We start from the raw sequence: 20009 nt of genomic DNA, 5'->3' as shown, positions 1-20009 counted from the left end.
AGCTGGCATGCAAATACCTTATTTGGATTTGATCCAGTAACACCAATAGGATTCAACAAATCCTCCAGCCCATGAGGTACTGCCCAGAGATTCAAAGCCATTTTCCCAGATACAAGAGTGTCTGTGTAATCGAACATGTTTATATTTCCCCAAGCCAATGGACAGTGCTCCTTAAAGAGATTAAAATATGATTTTTTTCAGGGTCATCTATGAATTACTGCAGAGCGAGTCAGAAGAAACAATATATTCCTCCCAGATCAAGTTGTTACATTCCCAGCTTAGCAGAAAGCAGATTGTGGAAGCTGCACCGTATTTTTCTGTGAATGACTGTCATAGCAATCATTTTACAAAATTATATCAAACGAATTGCAAACACATGCTGACACCTTCCTCACATCAGAAAAAGTCAAGATGATGTAGAAAGTTTTTTTGACACAGAGAGACTTTTTACCAAGGCCTGTAGTGAAAGAACAAGGAGCAACAGTTTTAGACTGAAAGCCAATAGTTTTAGATTACGCAAAAGAAATATTTATTTTTTTTTTTTATGGTAAGGGTGGTCAGACACTGGCACAGGTTGCCCTGAGAAGCTGTGGATGCTCCATCCCTGGAAGTATGCAAGACAAAACCCTCCTATATAGTATCTGTGACACACACTCAAACCCAGAATGTAATGATGCTGGTGGCTAGAATTAGATGTTGCATGTAAACTATTAAAAATTACTACTTGAGATCTTTCATCAAATGCTATAGGAACACAGATTTTCTTTACCTGAAAATTCAACTCTAAAAGTGTAAATATCGTCCTTTAAAGATAAATAAGTTAGTAACATGGGTTTACAAAATTAAGTTTAAAGGCATTTCCACCTCAAAACACTAACACTGGTCTTTGTGGCTGGAAATGCAGCATAGACGTGATTTACAGGGCTCAACTCATAAGCTTTTTTCTGTGTAGTTTAATTTCCAAACACAAAAATAGTGGTAGCCTGAATAAGACACAAGAAAAAAAAACCACCCTATTTTAAGCAGATTCAAATCAAACAGTGCACTAAGACTCCTTGCCAGGACAGCATTTACCACATGTTTTTCCCAAACTTGATTTAAGTAGCTTTTGCTCATTAGTGCATTAAATCCATGAAGCATTTTACCTCCTTAGCTCCCTTCCGGCCTTTAACGGAGCAGATCGAGAGGCAGAGCCGAGCAGCACGTGGGAGATCAGGAATGTACATGTCATACAACAGCCATTCATTCCATCTGCAGGATTCAGAAAGCAGAATTAAACCAGGTTAAAGGAGAGCATGCAGGCAAGTGCATTCAATCAAGAGTTACACCAAAAGGCATTTGTTATATTCCAGTCTAAACTCTGCATGTGCATAAAGAGTACATTTTCTTTACTGAAAAGGGATCTCCATATACACATTTGACCACATCCACTTCTTTTGGGAATGGTAACCTCCCCAGTAGCCTTCTAGCACCAACACTGTTTAAAAAATCATGGTAGGTTCCATTCCTGCAATCTAAACATAATGGATTTGCATATATACAATATATGCAATATAAACCTTACTGATATAAGGTTTAGCCTGTGAAATATTTTTCACTTCAGGGAAAAAAAGAAACTGGGAAAAATGTGGCATAGCTTTCAGAACTGAATTAAATTTTAACTGCTGAAAAAGATAACTGCAAGATGGGGATATAACACAGAAACTCAAATCAATGTTCCTAACTCAAAGATATTTTATTTACTATAGTAATAAGAGCACAGATTGGTTCGACAGCAATAGTTTGGTTTTGTTTTCATTAGCTTCTCTAAGTAGAATTTAGTTCTCAGTTGGAAGAACTGTGCTTCTGAAGAGGAACTTCTGAATACAGTTTCTTCTAAGCAGATTGTCATGTTGAATTTTCTCAGTTGAAAGAGGCAGCAGCTTCCAAGGACAGCATTAATTTTTTCAATGTGTCTGTAGCTACTAAAAGCAGTTTTACATAGAAATAACTGTGAAAGCCTTTCTCAAAGAATTAAGAAATTGGCAGATAACCTTCAATTCGCTTTTCTTATGTGTTCATTTCATAAAATAGAAATCTGTGCAATTATATTCCTGTTTTTAAGTCATAACCTTCACCACCTTTCTCAGATTTTCTCTCTGAAACAGTTTAAACTATCAGTTCAAGTACAGCTATATTCAGGGCAACTCAGAAGGAGAGTCTATTTTTCAACAACTATGTATATTATTAGCCCTTTAATTATAAAACCTAATCATATTCATAGAAAACGTACAGATAAAAATAAAAGTTTCAAAATTTATTAATAAAGACATGAAGTCGGAAAATGCAAGTCAAGAATTACTTCTGCACACATACTTTGCATCTAATCCTAGCAGATGCTGGAATTTCACACCTCCTCACTAGTTAAAGTTATGAGAACAGGCAGCTAAAAGATGTCTTCAGTGTTTATATATAAATATATATAAAAATTGGTTTTGCCCTCGTGAGTTCAGGTCATTTTTTTTCCCAGATAATATTGACAGTATGTCAAACACCCTGGAAAATCAGCCCAGCTCTGGCAGTCACTTCCACGTTAGCAGGTGATACTCATCTCTCCACATCCACGTGGTTCCCCTTTGGAACACACTGTGCAACCTCCCCAGAACCAATATGCAGGTTACATGACATCACACTGCCTCGTGCTGAGAGTGAAATCTGAACCTGCAGCTGGAACACCTGCTGCTGATCCACAGGCAAAACCAGAGCTCAGCTTCCTAGAGCTGTGCTGGTTTCACAGTATTAATGAGTGAATTATGAATTATAGTATATATATATGAATTATATTGGTATTTCAGAGGCGACAGTAAATGCTCATGTAAAACTGATCTGTTCAGTAAAGAAACTATACTTTTATATGCAAGATAAAATGCTTGTGTTTGAATTAAATAATGTTATTTTTATATATAGGGTTATGTAATATATTTTTACAAAACTTAAGGCAAAGGATTCCCAGCAAGGAGCTCTACCTGAGTGAAGTAATGGCTAAGTGGAGCCTTTACTCCCTCAGTGCTATCATTTATGATGCCCTGGAAGTCAGGTTCCCTATAGTCACTCAGGTGTTTAACTTACCTGGGGTTAGAACAAGGTACCCTCTGAGTATTCACATTGTCACACAAAGGTTCCCCTCCATGGTAGATACCTGTTCTAACATAGATCTGAAAACAACATCCATATTAGTACTGTCTCTGAAATATTACTATAAACAAATTTTTGCATTGCTATCAACACATACCAGGATTACAACCCATTATCCTTTCATTTTCAGCAAGTGCAAAACAAAAACAAAACTGAAAACCAAACAGCCCCAACATTCCCCAACCCAAATTACCACAACTTGAACTTTTTAAGCAGTATACAAGTTTCCACATGCTGAAACATGGACATATTCTTTGGAATCGAGCACTTCAATTTAAATAAAAAGTGGTATCATTTTCTAGTTAAATAACTCTTCTTTTCCAGTGTCAACGCAGAACCGAAAACTCAGGAGGAAAACTGTGAGTTGCTGAAAATCACGTGACGCCTTTACCTTGTCTATGTCTCTAATGTTCACATTTACATAGGTTGCACAGAGGATTCTTATTCTGAGAGCACTGTTTATAGTCCAGAGGGATTTGGTGGTAGCCTCTCCGTTCATGTAGGGTGTAGCTGTGGAGATCCGCCTGGAGTAGGATGGCATTGTGAAGGTGTCCAGGGGCAGCTGGGTGTACAGGCTCTCCTTGGCCATCAGCATCAGGTTGGGCATCCGACCAAGCATTATACAGCTTCTTATGTACTGCAGCAAAACAAACCCAAAAAATGCTGTATGTTTTAAAAGTCTACACTCCTGGTAATTCAAACCTATGCAGGAAATCAGAAAAGTAAAAGTGTATTTAAAGAGCTTGTTGTGTCCCTGTGTGCACAGCCTTTATGGTGTTCGTAGTTACAACATCCAAAAGTTTCAATACATGCTGGATAGGGTTGCACAGCTGCACTTCATACAGATTTTGTGATATGAACAATGTCTACAACAAGAGGTTGAACTGGAGAGAGGGAGCAGAGCTGACAAAAACAGTCAGGTTTCTTGTATAGCTCTTTAGCTCTGGTGCAGTGCAGCACAAAGCAGACGGATTTGAGCTGTCCCTGGAAGCAGTTGACACGTTTTTGAACAGCAAGTGCTGTACCAGCCTGCTGTGCAGCCCTAGCACAGGTGACTGGTACTCCTGGTCACAGGCAGGAGCATGAGGCAGATGGCAGACAGTCATTTTTGGTTCAGTTGTGCTTATTACCTTACACTCAGCACTGATCCTGACAGACTGATCCTGACACACTTTAGCTGTAAGGCTGTTGGTGTCCAGTCGGGTCTGAGTGCTGAGAGTATTTAGTCTGGCAACAGCACCACAAAATACAGTGTTAATTCAGGTCCAGCCCTGGAGTTAATGAGCAAGCTCTGCTGCAGCACAGCAAAGGCAAACCAGATGCTTCTGAGGAAGCCACGCTAGATCAAATAGGTCTGGTGTTTGATCTTAAGATGACTCTACAGAATTATTCATGTATGCCTGCACTTGTTCCCCAGCTCCCATAGTACAGAGCTGCTTTTCCCATTACTCAGGATCCCCCACCCCTCCTCTCCTCCATTGCTCTGAAGATCAGACTGTTAACCATTTTAGCTGAAGGAATGGAAGCTGTTTATTACAACAATTCATTCCTCAGAGAGGAAGCAGCAGCAGTCTGTCAGGAAATCTACAGGGTGACATTATTGTCTGTTCCAGAGAGGGCTGCTCAGATCCTCTTCTGTCAAATGTTCTCTCACACTCCCAGCACTAACAAAACCCAAGCAGTGAAGGACAGACAGACACAAGCAAGGCTTAGCAATGATTTCTGTGGTGCTGGAGGTTTACATTTTTTATCTTATTAGAGAAGTGATAAAGATGTAAGTAACAGGAAAAGAGAGTTTCCTCTTTTTCCACCCCTTTAGGACAAGATTTACAGTAGCAACAGTTGTCTCATAATTTACAATCTGATTGAATTTCCTTTGGTGTTGCATCAGCACTATTCAAATCTAACTCATCTCCTACCATTAAAAATCTAGGATATTTCTAAAAGTACCTACCACTGATTTATCACTAATGTTAGAGTTAAGAAAGAAGAATAAAAATTACGCTAGTGACACAAATTCTAGTTTAAATTACATTTTCTCCTCATGCTCTTTTGAAGCACATAAAGCAACAAATATGCACACTACACACGTGCATCAGCCAATTTGTTTAAAGGGGCATACACTGTTACTTTCTATGTTTTGGATTAATTTAATGAAAAAGTCAAACCTAAAATTGATCCCTTTTCTCCCCCACAAATTTGGACTATTTTAGTGTAGTTCAAAATACATCCTTCATGTTACTTACCTTGTACTGGCTCAGCGGACATTTTTCTAGCAAGTATTCATCACAGCCACACACTTTTAAGATATATTTGCCCTGGTACTCCAAGACACAAAGTTTCAGTTGTTCAGATGACAGCAACATACTTCGTGTTTTCTTCCTAATTGCTTCAGCAATAACTTGCTCAGGCACACAGTCATGGTTGATTTTTAAGGTGTATTTCTGCTTATCATTGTTTGGTGAGACTATTACCCATATCACCACTATAATTTGCCCTAGAACAAATGTAAAATCATGTTAGGTCTATCTTTTTAATGCAGTTTCAAAACAAAAAGCACAAACTCCCCCCACCCCAAAAAACCCAAACCAAACAACTCTCACCTCCTTCCCAACACAGAGAATTGCTTTCAGTATTAAATAAAGATGTAAGCAAGATTCATAGTCCAAACTGACAGAGGGGTTTATAACTTCTGCAAGGAACTGGGTGCACTCAGTTTATTTTTGACTCTAGTGTAAATTCAAATTTTTAGCCTTGAGGCTAAGAATGTTTTTATTAACTGAATACTACTGACTATTTGGCCTTCAAGAAAACAGCAGTAACTCACTCATATTTCAGGACTGCAAGATAACTCACTGATTCAGCATGATTTAATTCCAGATTTCTGAATGTCATAGAAAACTGCAAAACCCATTCAAAAGTCACCTCTATTTACCGAGTTATATTTCAAGATTTAGTTATCGGAATAGCAAAAAGCGTAATTTTAATTATTCTTTTGAACCCACACTCTATCAAGAAAATTATTCTGAAGAACTTAAGGTGTAAGAGATTGCTATAGTGTACTAAATACAGTACATAAAACAGTGATTTACCTCAGTCAACAGCTGTACTTTTTTACTTCAAACACTGAAAATACATTTGTTTCTACTGTAAATATTGATCTTACCTTTGTCTAGTTTATTGTAGATGTGTTTGGGTAGTTCAGCTGAAGACTCTACATTTGGAGGGTAGACATACAGCGCTCTGCTGTGCGGTGCATTGGCATCTCGAAGATCCACTGCTTCTTTACAAACATTGAGAATGTTTCTTCTAAAGTCTTGTACTTCTGGATCCTTGACCATGTCAAATTCACAGACAGGCATGCCAATAGCAAAACCTGCAGCATGGAAGCAGCATGAGGAAATAACTGTAACTGACAATTACAGCTAAAGATTCCTTCTGTCAGTCACCAAAAAAAGCATGTCTTAAACAAAATACGTGTCTTAAAGATTGGTTTCTACATAATTGTTTTATATCATTCAAGAACCACACAATTCTAAAGTCAAGTGCACTTAGCAGACACAGAAAAGGTTAGAAAACAGGTGCCCATTCCCTGAAGATCCTGGAAGCCTTAAATCACTGCTCTCACAGCTGACATTCCTCCTGGAGGAAAAGGACCAGTACTGAACTTCCTTTGAAGTCAGCACAAAGTTTCCTAAGGGGACAAGAGGAGCTGTGACACCTGATTTTTTCTAAAACCCTGGCAGGATTGTTGGTAGCTATTAGGACCATAATCAACTGTGCTTACAACTGAATGACAGCTATTAATACTTTTGTTTAATGACCTACATTATTTAAGACACACAACAAGCACACCAAGAGATACTGAACTTAAGCTCTTTGGCAAAGATTCATGTAATAACAGTCCACTTCTCTCAAGTCCTCAGTCTCAGAAGTAATTCCATTTGCTTTAATGAGATGACTTGGATATATCATTATTTATGCATGAATGTCCAAATGGAACCTTTCAATTGTCATGTAGCAGGGTTACCTGACCACTGCTCTCCCCTAGTCCTGAACTGGTTGAGCTTTACAAAACAGAAGCAGTTTACTTACGATGCATTCACAACTATTAAATAATTTAACAATTAGGAGCACCCCAGAACAAGTATTTCCAGTTGACAAGTCTCTACTACTGCAGTACTCCCTTGTTAGCAATGAAACGGGAGTGGGGATGTTTGTATTGCCTGAATTTAATACTTAACCAAGATGCTGGAATATATGACAGTCTCCCTGTGCTTCCTCAGTGGATCGTGGAAAACAATAAGCTACTTCAGAGATGATTCAAAACATCACAATTTGTCTCCTCTCTCCCTCTCCAACCTCAGATGTTTGTTTCCCTCCTCTTTCCACGCTCTTTTGTCCAAAGGGGAAAAGGGAAGACAAAACCCACCTAAGAAATTTCACTTTCTAAGCAAGCCAGAGAAAACGTGTTATTGCAAGTGTGGTTTAAGGTTTGTAGTTGAATCCAGAATTGAGAATTCTGTAAACTTCAAAACAAATTACGATTGACTTCCCAAAAAATACAACAGGCTTTGCTCTATAATAATAAGAAATCCTGATAATAAGAGACAAGCAAAAAGATATCCTCTAACACACAGTTAGAGGCAAGTACAAATATGTTTAACAAAGCCAAGGCTTTAGACGTGAATGAACAAGAACAGCAAAAGGAGTTTAGCTCACAGTTTACAAATATTGGCTCTACTATGATCAGCATCCCTGGACATTTGATGCAACAACTGACAGTTAGGAAATGCAAATGTGACAAACACAACCCATCTCAATTCTTTATATTTTGAAGAGGAGTAGTCAGTTAAACAGGTTAGCTATGTTTAAATAAAATATAATCTCACCTATTTCTCTATTAAGAATCTTTTCTTCTCTGTTACCTACTGGTTCAATAACTTTTAGAAAAGGCTGAAACAGTCGCAGGTCACAAAGTCTCCGTGTTTCATCGAAAAATTCTTCTCTTTCCGCTTCTTGCGTAACACTTACAAAAATGTAAGAAGATTCATCCTGAAGGAGCTGATAGAGAGGGTATTTTCTTGCTTCTTTAAAGAGTTCATGTTTAATAGTCAGTAAGGTGGCCTCACGGAGGCATTCTAGTGTCACTATCATTCCGTTCGGGAGAAGACACTCCACAAGGATCCTCGGTGGCATCAAGTGGATGCCCCATAGTTCACCAGATGATGGTCGTGGAGGCATTTTTAATTCTTGAGATAACTTTGCACTCCAAGCCCTTCAAGCAGCGACTCGTACGCGCAAACCTGAGGAAGAACCAGAAATCTGAATATTAAAATTTAAAATACAAACATCGCCGGGGATTTCAGATAAAACTGTTCGAACACCGCTTGTAATTACAGATGAATATTCGTGGCTGTATTTTACATTCACAAAAAAAGACTTGATACAACTGATGCCTAAGGAACTTGTATTTTGTCTAAATATCTACTCAAACAAAACAGTTAATGGCAGAATCATATTAGTTTGGAAAAAATGCCAATATACACATGGTCTTAAAAATAGAGGATTTTTTTTTACCTGGACTTTATAAGTCGTGATTATAACACTTCAGTAGCACAAGAGATGAAAATATCTAATATTCAATTTATTACAGAAATTTTTAAACAAACCTCAAACCCAGTTCTTCACATTTTTAATTTGTAAAGAGAAACATATTATCATGTGGATGATACAAACCATCTGCTTTGTTAAGTTCAGCCAAACCCAATGCTTCTATACTTCTTTTTTAAACTATTTTCTAATCTCAACCCTCTGAAGTATTCAAACAACACTAACATAATAGTTATAAATATTTATTAAAACCTCTAAGCTTGATTTTAAGAATCCATGTACACACAAGATTGGCTGTAGCTTTTCTGAATTAGTATAAGCTACTTATTGCAACAAAACCTTTTCTTCCGTGAATGAGACAGAAGAACTGAGCTCCATTAACACTTTTTAGTTGGGCTTGTTTTACTTAGCATTGATTCCCTGTTCCAGTTCCCTTTGGCAGCTGCATGAATGTCTTTGCCAGGCCAAAGGAAAGGAGAGGAACACGTGTCTGACCTTCCAGCTGTGCTGCTCATGCCACCCTAGAGTAGCTACAAGAAACACAGTATCTGGACAGAGAAGAGATGTCTCGTAGCCCAGGGGCCAAGAGCAGATGCCAAAAAAAGAGCAGAACCACCAGGCAGGCACACGGTGATACTTCACCAATAAACACTTGTAATCGTTACCTATTTTTAATGTCCTTAACCAGAGGTAACATTTCTGTATTTGCAAAAGAAATCCATCAAGAACTGCTGAATTTGTTCAGGATGTTTTCACACATAAACTGTTGGCGTCCTGGGACAAGAGTGAAGAACATTTCATGTTGCAAAATACTTGCTCTTCTTTGTTCTGAGGCCTGCTACTTTCACCCAGTATCCCAGATTTTTTGTTTTGAAACAAAGTTCCTTATCTTTGCATTCCTTGCTCTTAATTTTACAGACATCCATTACAGGATCATCAAATGTTAAGGGTTGGAGAGGACCTTAAAGATCATCTCGTTCCAACTCCCTGCCACGTGCAGGGACAGCTCCCACTGCACCAAGTTGCTCAAGGCTTTGTCCAACCTGGCCTTGGACACTTCCAGGGACAGGGCATCCAGAATTTCTCTGGGCAACCTGTGCCAGGGCCTCACCACCCTCACAGCAAAGAATATTTTCCTAGTATCCACCTAGACTAAACTTCCCCTCTTTAAAATATATATTTATATAAATATACACTGTGCATATATGAATAAATTTATAAATATATAAAATTTATATATAATTTTTTTACATAAGTTAAAAAATAAAATAATGATCCTCACTTCTGTACTCCTACATCTTGGTACTTATTTTCTGAAAAGTTTTCTTCCAAGTACATCCAGTACCTGCTCTTGCCACACTCCAGTTCTTACAAAGAAGCATTAGAATGAAAATGATGTTTTCCCAAATCCACTGCTTCCTAAGCAACTCTGAGTAGCAATAGGGTTGTCTTTTTTAATCCCTCCTTTGTAGTTGTAGTTTGGGCTTTTAAAAATATCCACACAAGTACTGAAGTGCCACTGCAGATTTAGAAAAATGCTTTTCCACTAATACCTCATGCATATTTAGAAAGGCTTTGCAAATGACTTCTTTTTCAAAGAGAGCTTAAAGAAGCTGTTTTATTTCCCTCATCATTGTAATAGTCTCTGTGAGCGGATGCTGAAATGGAAAGTTCTAAGCACACACAGTGTATTTAAAGAGACAAACTTGGGAAGCTTACCAATTACAAAACATTACCAGTGAACCCAAATAACACCATTTAGAGTAACTTAGAGGATTCCAAATTACCGATAACTATCCTCAGCTTATAGATAAAAAGAAATACACAGGTTAAATGGCGTCTGTTTGATCAGTCAAAGCATGAACAAGACTCCCTCCCCACATCACTGCATCAAGTGCCATCAAATTACATTTCTTAATTACAATCACAGGCAGAAACACATCACTGTTACGGCATAAACCAGCACGAAACCCCCAAACAAACAAAAATATGCAGTTAAATGAACTTTTCCTGTCCACACACATACAATGGTAGTATAGATGGATCACAGTCAAATTAAATATTTACAACACTTGACTGAGTTTATATCAGAAGTCTTTGAGTTTCACAATCCTGCTGAGACTCCTCTGAACTGTAAGAGCCCATTTTCACTGCAAGAATGGTGGCTCGTTCCACTGTAATTTTTCCTTCCTCCTCACCAACAATTGCCAACAAAGAACCAGAGGCAGCAGTGGGGGACACACACATACATATTAAATCCTTCTAGCCAAGTGTCTCTTCAAAATAAATGTCAGCCTTGGCTTCTTAAATAATTCAAACGGTAAATGACAACTCAACACCATTTCTTCAAAAACTTGCGAATGGTCCAAAAATGACATCCCAAAACCTACACTTTTTAGAGCAACTGCACCAAGACAGCAGCTTTTGTTTTAAACTGGGATATAGACATGTGCTGGAATGGTGCACACAGTCATTCTGTGTGCACATTCATCTCACTCGCACATGTAATCACGCCTCCAGGGTTTGGATTTGGAAAGCAAAAATGTAAACAGAAACAGTTTTGAAGTATAGCTGGCAGCTTGTGTTTCTGTGTACACTTTCAAATCTGGAAGGCTGCCTGGAATAAATAGAATCAATTATGTTCTTCGACAGTGAAAGGACTATAATTTTAAGGGAATTCTAGAGAGATGTTATTTAAGTCAAAACTAAGGGTAGAGGCAAACACTTCAAATGAACGCTACACCACACCTGCAATCCCCGACCTTCCAAAAGCACTTCAAACATTTTTCCCCTGCCAAAAGCTTTGGGACACCTGGGCTTGTGCAAAACACTTGACATGTCCTGCACCCTTGTCTCTAAACTGGAGACATGGATATGACAGACGGACTGCTCAGTGGATAAGGAATTGGCTGGATGGTCGCACTCAAGAGCTGGGGACAACGGTTCAATGTCCAAGAGGAGCCCAGGGACAAGTGGCATCCTCAGGGAGATGGACAGGCTGGAAAGGTGAGACTGTGCAAACCTTGGGAACTTCAACAAGGCCACGTGCAAGTTGCTGCACTCGGGTCAGGGCATTTCCAAGCACAAACACAGGCTGGGAGGAGAATGGATGGAGAGCAACCCACTGCCCTTGCTGAGCATCCAACCTAGAAGTGATCAAGTTTTGAGATTCCATTCAAAAAGAGTAAACATACATGTGGTGGAAGAAAGTGGGAAGATAAACAACATAACTTACACAACACAGATTCCTACTTGCATCCAGATACACTTACCATATTAATGCTGATTTATATAATCTATTTTCTCACAGGATAGAAATTAGCTATCATCTGATATAGTTGATATAATCCCTTATTAAGAATAAGAGATTCCAAGTTCAGAAAATTTGGTTTTGGTAAACTGTGACAGTTTTATCACCTCACAGGTAAAGAGACACTGTGCATGTCAATGGGACAATCTATGGAAAAAAAATTATTGTTCCCTTCAGGAGATGTATAGCTAAGGCTCTCTCTCATCAGAACAAGGACCTACAGGTTCTAGAAGGAAATTTTTTCATCTCTGATGCATCAAGTAGCAAGAAATCTAGCAAGCATAGAAGGAAGCAAGAAATATACTGTGCTGTAACATTGTATGGAATGTATAAAGTATGGGATGCTTATGCAAAGAGATGCACCCATTCCAGTGACTGAGAACTGAGTAATTTTGCATTGCTATAAACATCAGCTAGTGTTTCAAAACCCATTCAAAAGGACAGACTAAACACTCAGTGCAATTTTATCAGTCCATATTTGAAAGTGAATGAGTCATTCAGTAAACTGCTACACTTTAATTGAGGCCCATTAGTTTTTCCAGTCACAAGACAAATCCCATTACACTGTTTTTACAGACAGGATGTAGCAATGTTTTATAATAATTTGTGGTATCTTTGGTATCAGAGAGCTGCTCGTAAGAATTTGTGTCTAATTTGATTTCTTTTCCAGGCAGAAGTTTCCCCTAGAATCCCGGCTTTGCCTTAAGAAAAAGGCTTCTATTCATTAAATAACCTTAATTCTCTATCAAATTGACAGAATCATGAACTTCCAGGTATGAACCCCAAATAAGCCTTTATAAAATACTGTGGAATCTCCAAAAGAGAAGCTGTGGGTTTGTGTAGATAAAAGAGTTCCCGGAACAAGAACAACACTGCAATGCAAGAGACATTTCAGACTTCCTAAATGCCAGAATGTTTTATCCTCATCTTCAGAAACATCAGGAACTCCAAAACATGAAGAAAACTGGGCAGAGTTGCCTGTCTAATTTTGCTGCTGTCCAAACCTGCTGTGTGGTGACAGTAAGACTGCCTCACACTAGATATTTTCAGTACTGTCCTTTTGTTCTTCCTCCTTGCCAAGCTGGCACTTTTCCAAAATCCGGGAAGACTGGTACAAAGATGTCTGAAACTGTCCTCCATGAAAACATTATTACACACATTTAAATGGTAGAAATAGTGCTTTGTTTAGAATAGAAAACTGAAGATGTTGCATTGCAGTCGCGTCTCATTTTTTATGTTCTACTTTCATCCTTATTTCCCAGAAAACACGCGGATACACGGAATTGCTTATCTGATCACAAACAGCAGCTCAAGGGAAGCAAAACAGAAGGGTTTAACACTGTCAAAAACATTTTAGCAATTAGTTTCCCTCTGAAACGGGCAAATAGTTCCAAACACCACCAATTTTATTTGTAGCTACCTACTTCTTCCCACGTTCAAAAACAGGGCCAAGTACATTTGCCTGGCTCTAGAAGGAGTTAAAATTATTGGTAGCATCTGTAGAATTATAGTACAGCAGAAATAAAAGATCATTCTTTCCTGTGAATGTAAAACCTCACTGAAAATTAGTGAAAAGCAGTTTCAGTCGAGTTAGATACAAGAGCATGGGGCAACTACGTTTCAGAGCTGTTTTCTTTAAAGTTATCTTATGTCCAGGGCTTTTTTTAAATTTCAGAATACAATATTCTTGTAGTGACTTTCAGATACCACAAATAAAATTATTGGCGAGGTCATCCTGAAAAAAAAAGAACTCACTATAAAGTATTGCCCAAGAGGTAATACGTGTTTTATGTTACTGAATAAAACAAAGGATCAAATGGCTGTAATAAAACCGAGATGAAGAGTTTAAAAAGATTTACTATTGCTGGAATATTTCTTTTTACTCTCCAAGAAAAATCAAAAGAGTTTTGCAAATTCTTATTTTCAAATCCCCTTGCTCACCACCCTCCCCCACCCATGCAGGCACAGTGTTTATAGCTTCACTCAGTGTCTGGGAGCCACGAAAACAGGATCACGAGAAAGAAACATTCACAAGTTGCTGGTGACCTCTACAATTCCCACTACGACTGTGCTTTTCCCCTAGGGATCTCATGACATACCAAAGGCAGAATGTCTGTCCTAGAACATTTTCTTCCAGTTTAAGGCAGAATTAAACAAAGGAAACCCTGGAATTAAATCTCCCTTTTTAGTCCGAAATCATTCAGTAATTCCATTTCTAGATCCACCTCAAAGGGCAGGACTTCGTTATTTATAGAGGACTAATAGTCATAAAGCACAACAAAGAATTAGAAAAGCAAGGTATCTTCTCTTTACACTTCACATATCTGCTTACTCATTACTTCAGCAATTAGCTTGGCTTGCTGTGTAGCAGGATGAGAATTTCTCTCTCACCTAGTTCTGGTCTGGTTGGAGCTGTTCCTCCACAGTAAGGTGTGAGCTCTGGAGCTCAGTGAGCATCACACAAACTCTTTCAAGCTCTTTAAATAAAAAGCCTTAAAGTTTGGCAACAAGATCAGAGCAACATGCCACTTTGTACCCACAGAAATAAGGTTTTTCTTTGATTACATATTTTTCTTTAATACTCCATTTCATATGACTGACAAACATTGTTTTATGTGAACATGAATAGAAAGAACATGAAGCAAAAGCACACCACAAACCATACTCTGCTCCTTGCTACAAATATTAAAGATTTCAATGTCAGCTCTTTTGCATGCAGTTCTGCTTTTGGAAATTAGTGCAAAACGATGTAAACAAAAGATTACTCTAGAATGTAATTCATTAAGCTAGATTTGAGAAGTAACAAATGCCGAATACATAACTAAAAATATAAAAAGTCCACCTTAAATAACGCTGTTTAGTTTTCTTTCCATGTTTCTTCCCATCCTCCCACCTTCCTGGGATATTTGGACCGCAGACAGTAAACAGGATCTTTAAAAACAGGAAGTGCTGGCACACAGACAAGGAACCAGAGCAGAGTTAATCCAGGTGTTCTGCACTCCGGCCGAGTCCGACTCTCCACGCGACGGGAGCAGCTGTGGAGCAGACCTGGGATAGGGCCTTCCCTAGTGCTGACCTCCCCGGGGCATGTCACCTCGGCTTATAGAAGTAACTCCCTCTGTTGCAGCAAGATAAACCTCCAGTTGCATTGAGGAAGAGGAAAGATTTCCTCTCCCACTGTCCATACCCAGAAGGGCAGGGAAAGAACGGCAATAAAACTCCGGAGGTGCTGCAGACCTCACACAGACCCCATCTGCCTCTCCAACACAAGCAACAGCATCAAGACGGTTCAATCCACAACGTTCACCTGACCAGCTCCTCTGGATGGAAGGCACAAAGAGCACTGTGTGTTCCTCAGAAAATGTGACTGAGATTAGGCCCACTCCGGTTTACTAATTTACAATTATCTCTACACAAAATATTCACCCTGTGATCCCTTTTTTTACTGAGACGCAGCTGAGAAAGACATCAGACTCAGGCTGACTTACAGTATCTTGTGTACTTCCCATGTAACATTTCTTGGGATGGAATCTGGCAGCAACTTTAAACTGAGATAATGGTTTTTTGCTATACTAAGTTACTCCAGACCCTGACAGCAACTAATGTGTAAAAACAAAAAACTTCTGCATGGACTTACCGAATTCAGCTAGCAGAAACAATTATCTTTTATTTACTGGCAAACAGAGGATGGGATGCAACTTCATTTTTGTTAGGACATTTGCAAGGAACAATTGCCTCGGCAAAAGCTGTAGAAGTAGGTTGTTTTATTTTTCTCTTTGTTTGAGCTCCTAAACTGAAAACAGACACAATACTTTCTCCATTGAGCTATTTCTTAGCTCCCTTTTCAAAACCATTTGTTGAGAGAAGGAAGTTTGTGGCAGAGTTAACACAAAGACACAGCCACTGTAATGAAAAAAAAATTCAATTCTGCAGCTAAACACACTAGTGCTATAAACAGCTGAAATTCAGACAGTTCTTAGCAAACTATCCAATACAAAGACACGTGGAATAAGATGGCAGGCAAACAAATCCAGTTCCTCGCAAACCCTGCCCTGTAGAAGCTACACGAGCTGTAACCACAGCTGGAAAACCCCATGGCTTTTCAAGAGTCTGTTGGAAACACTGCAGTCCTACTCCATAGTAAACTTGTTTGTGATACAGAGTCAATGGTGATTAACCAAATATTTATTTAGCAGTAGATGATAACCCTGTTGAAAAGTAAGCAGCAACAGTTTTCCACAGAATATTATCAACAGACCTTTATTTACTCCAGCAGCAGACTGAGACTGTCCTGCCTACCCCCCCCCACACCAAGTGGGGAGACTATTCAGCTGCAAAGCATTTGGCACCACTATCTGCTCCCATCAGGCTTCATCTCCCTAAAAGTCAGTGATCCCACAGGTGTATTGCATCTAAGCACAAAGGAAAACTGGGCCTTCTATGTGACACAACACTGAAGACTAAATTCCTAATTTTGTAAGAGTATCTGACTTCATCGTATAAGTTACAAAGAAACCAAAGTTTCTCTGAAACCTTAAGAAGTGTTAATCCTGTTCTAGCTGTTGACCCTGGTAGAACAGCCCTTTTTTCCACATTTACAGGTTGGATGCCACCATCATGATGCTCGAGACACTAATGCATTTACATTTGTGTTCAACAAGTGCAAACAAACATGATTCATTGTCATTAGATCCTGCATGCTTCAGCCTGAAGTACACAACCAGCTCTGGTGAACTGTGACAAATGGTTCTTCAGCATCTTCATCCAAATGTTTATCATTCCTGTACATGTCTGTTGGAAGCACCTGATACGATTCGATGTTAAAGTCCTCTGCCCAAATTAAGATGCAAATGAGACCAAATGTGGGTTCAACAATACTGACTTTGTTATATTAAGTATATGGGAGAAAGAGAGAGAGTGGGAGAAAGAGAGAGGGAGAAGACAAGAAAGTACAAGCAGAAGAAAGTCACCGCTGAGGATCCAGTGGCATCCCATTGGTCCTTCAGTGCTCGTGCTGGTGGGATCCCACCTGGTTCACTCTGAGTCACTATTATACCATCCCTCCTTAGTGGGAGTTGATTCCAGGTCCTCCTTAGTGTGAGAGTGGGAGTGGTTTTCAGTTCCTTGTTGGTGTGAGAGGCGAGAGCAGCGCCATCTCACCACCGCACATCCTCAGGTCTTAACTGGGTGGTTGTTGGGGGTCTGCTCTGGGGGTCCCATGAAGCAAATACCCCAAAATCAAGTGTCCTATCTGTGTCCCCACTTCTTGCACTCGTTCTGTAACACACCACAGTGGAGCAGTGCTCTGAAAAGCGTCAGGTTTGGTCCTACCTCTGCAAGGCCAGAACTGAAACTGTTCCTTTTTGTGGCTTGTGCAGAGGCACCCAGGGTGTTTCTGCAACAAGTTTCACCGCTGAGCTCCATATTTAAGGCATATACTGCAGATGTTATTAACCCTTTCCTTACAGCATTTCCTTGCAAACCACACAAAAGCATGATGTGTGTGTAGGGTTACTGAGTCATTAAGCTGCTTGCAGTGCATCTCTTTTTCCTCCACTTCAAGCTATAACCCAAATTGTTTCTGTAACAAAGTCAGGGTACCAGCAATTTGTATTTAATATATCTAAAACACATGGCTAATGTTTGCATAAATAGATAATGTTAGCAGTTAACATGAACTTTCCAAAGAAGTGACATAAGCTCATAGGTATTTAGGCAGAGACTATCAGCCACATCTCCACAATGGTTTAAAGATTTCCCAGCTTCCCAGTTTGGAAAGTCACTTTCATATCCACATTAAACACTTTGAGACTAAGGCACATGCAACCTCCTACTACAGTCAGAGCTCTGTAAGAGGGATACATTTCACACAAAGACTTTTTAAAAAGCCAAAAAGATACTGGCAATAGTCAGTCACCGCTATTAAGAGAACTTTACACATCTGCACAAACAAGGAAGTATTTTTTTAATACATGGGTAGTTCATTGGAAACATTTTGTTACTGTTTTTGTAGGTGTGTATATTCAAAAAAACTGAAAGCAGTTTTCAGACTGGTGAAGTTTAACCCTGGAACAGAAGAGATCACAAAAGCTTAAGTGTTTTGGATTTAATTTTCACCCATTAAAAAAAACACCAATTAGGGAGAGGTAACTATCTTGCAAATCATCTTTTTTGTTGTTTAAGTAAATAACCTGCTCACATATCAGGACAACAAGAGATTGGAATCTATAATTATGGCTACACTTCTCTTATCACTCTAAAGTTGTTTGCGATACTCTCCTATCTGCTGATATAACAATGAAAAGCTTGGAAAAGAGGTGGTGAAAGAAGAGTTGAAGAGCTGGATTGCAAAACAATTTGACCATGTATTTAAGAAGAGTTTCTATAGCCAGGAATAGGTTTTGATATCCTACTTTTTGTGTATCAACTCCCCTGTTTTACTGCTCGTTATCTTCCGTTTCCAGTTTTCATCTTTATCTCTCAGTGGTAGTTATGCCATTGCTCCCCAACATGCCAAAACACTCCAGCTTGGAGGTATCTAAGATCAAGGGAGTGCTGCTGAGCAGTGATAACAACATCAGTGCTTTATCCTCCATTTCACAGCAAGTTGGAGAGGAAGGCAAGTTATTAGTATTTTACTAACCACAACTGTGGTAAGAAGACAAACACGAGAAAAAGTATTAAACTTTTGTTTAACAAACAAAATGTTCAAGCTGATTGAAGCCCGTTCTTTTAGCTAGCAAACACTTATCCAAAAATTCACGCAACTGGTTAAGTTTATCATCTGCGATGACATCATTATAATCTCACATATTACTATTTTACGCCAAAGTATAGATGTGATTTATTATAAATCAATCTTTGAAACAAACTTTCTAGACTAAGAGTAGTACTCACAGGCACATCCTCAATTACACACCACAATCAACACTAAGATGTCTGGTTGTCACTTAAAAATTAGCTCTTTTACCTAGACACTAGTGACTTTTTTGGGACAAGTGCTCTTTTACAGCTTAGCATCAAAACTGAAGATTTCAGAGGTGACAGCATGAAACTGAAAGAAGATAAAATACAATATAGTAATCACTTTCCTCCCACCAGTGGAGACTGCCTTGATTAACTGGTAAGTGGAACTGGTTGTTCAACATCCACAAAGGCAGAAGAGCAATTTTCAGTTTTATTAGTATCACTTCCACTTTTATAATCCAGTTGAAAGATTTCCTAATTATTCTGTTGAGAGTTGGGAATGTAAATACAAAAATGAAGAATAAGTGGTATGTTTTATAATCTAAGCAGTTTAATGATACCACAAGCATATTTTAGGGTATTTGGAATGATACTTTTGACTTCCCTTTTCCCAGAGGAAGTTAGCCCTGTACAGAAACAACTTCTTATGTCAGCACTATTAACTTCTTTCAAACTATGCCTGTAGTCAAGAGGCAAGTTAGTTTTTCCAGCTTTAATAAAAAATAACTTAATGGCACAAGCAGCAAAGTTGGATCCCATCACAGAAAACATATTTATTGAGTTTGAGAAAGAAACAAATCATCTCCACTGTGCTTGCTTGGTAATCAAGTCTTTACCTTCTACTCATTCTCCCTTTTTTGTGCTTGTATTTTCAAGCACTCTGTGTTTAGTTTACCAACATCTTTGCAGAGATCAGTCTCCTCACTTTTCCAGCAAGTCAGATGTCAAAGTCCCAAGGTACAGGAATTTTTGTTCTATTAGATTCAGATCACAGAATAGGCAGGTATTTCTACTTATTGATTAGTCTCAGACGAAATGCTGAATCTTGATCATTTACTTTCCAGTAATTTTCAAAGTTTCTTGCATTTTGAAGAAATTCAAGAATTTGTTTCTTTGTTGACTGCTAATGGCTAAAAGAAGGAGTAAGGTTGCAACAAGGAGTAAT

At 38.7% G+C, this 20009-nt stretch overlaps 1 protein-coding gene across 2 annotated transcripts in view; it reads right to left on the bottom strand.

Annotated features, from left to right (window-relative positions):
- Window positions 1-20009, bottom strand: part of PIK3CA (phosphatidylinositol-4,5-bisphosphate 3-kinase catalytic subunit alpha) — a 41733-nt gene that overhangs the window by 16986 nt on the left and 4738 nt on the right. The window contains exons 1-8 of one of the 2 annotated variants that reach the window (XM_051782282.1): window positions 14940-15264; window positions 8067-8480; window positions 6341-6550; window positions 5421-5671; window positions 3566-3811; window positions 3109-3194; window positions 1146-1251; window positions 18-170 (exon numbers count right to left, since the gene is read on the bottom strand). In XM_051782282.1, coding sequence (XP_051638242.1) covers window positions 18-170; window positions 1146-1251; window positions 3109-3194; window positions 3566-3811; window positions 5421-5671; window positions 6341-6550; window positions 8067-8418 — 1404 coding nt within the window. In that variant the 5' untranslated portion in view covers window positions 8419-8480; window positions 14940-15264. Of the gene's footprint in view, window positions 1-17; window positions 171-1145; window positions 1252-3108; window positions 3195-3565; window positions 3812-5420; window positions 5672-6340; window positions 6551-8066; window positions 8481-14939; window positions 15265-20009 lie in introns of those variants that run through there. The other variant, XM_051782281.1, reaches the window with a different exon arrangement.

The sequence above is a fragment of the Manacus candei genome, unplaced genomic scaffold (genome assembly GCF_025592945.1).
Source record: "Manacus candei isolate 608988 ecotype Guabito, Panama unplaced genomic scaffold, ASM2559294v1 h1tg000015l, whole genome shotgun sequence".
Classification (NCBI taxonomy): Eukaryota; Metazoa; Chordata; class Aves; order Passeriformes; family Pipridae; genus Manacus; species Manacus candei.
Note: the sequence above shows the minus strand (reverse complement) of the source record. Positions and strands in the feature narration are given on the sequence as shown.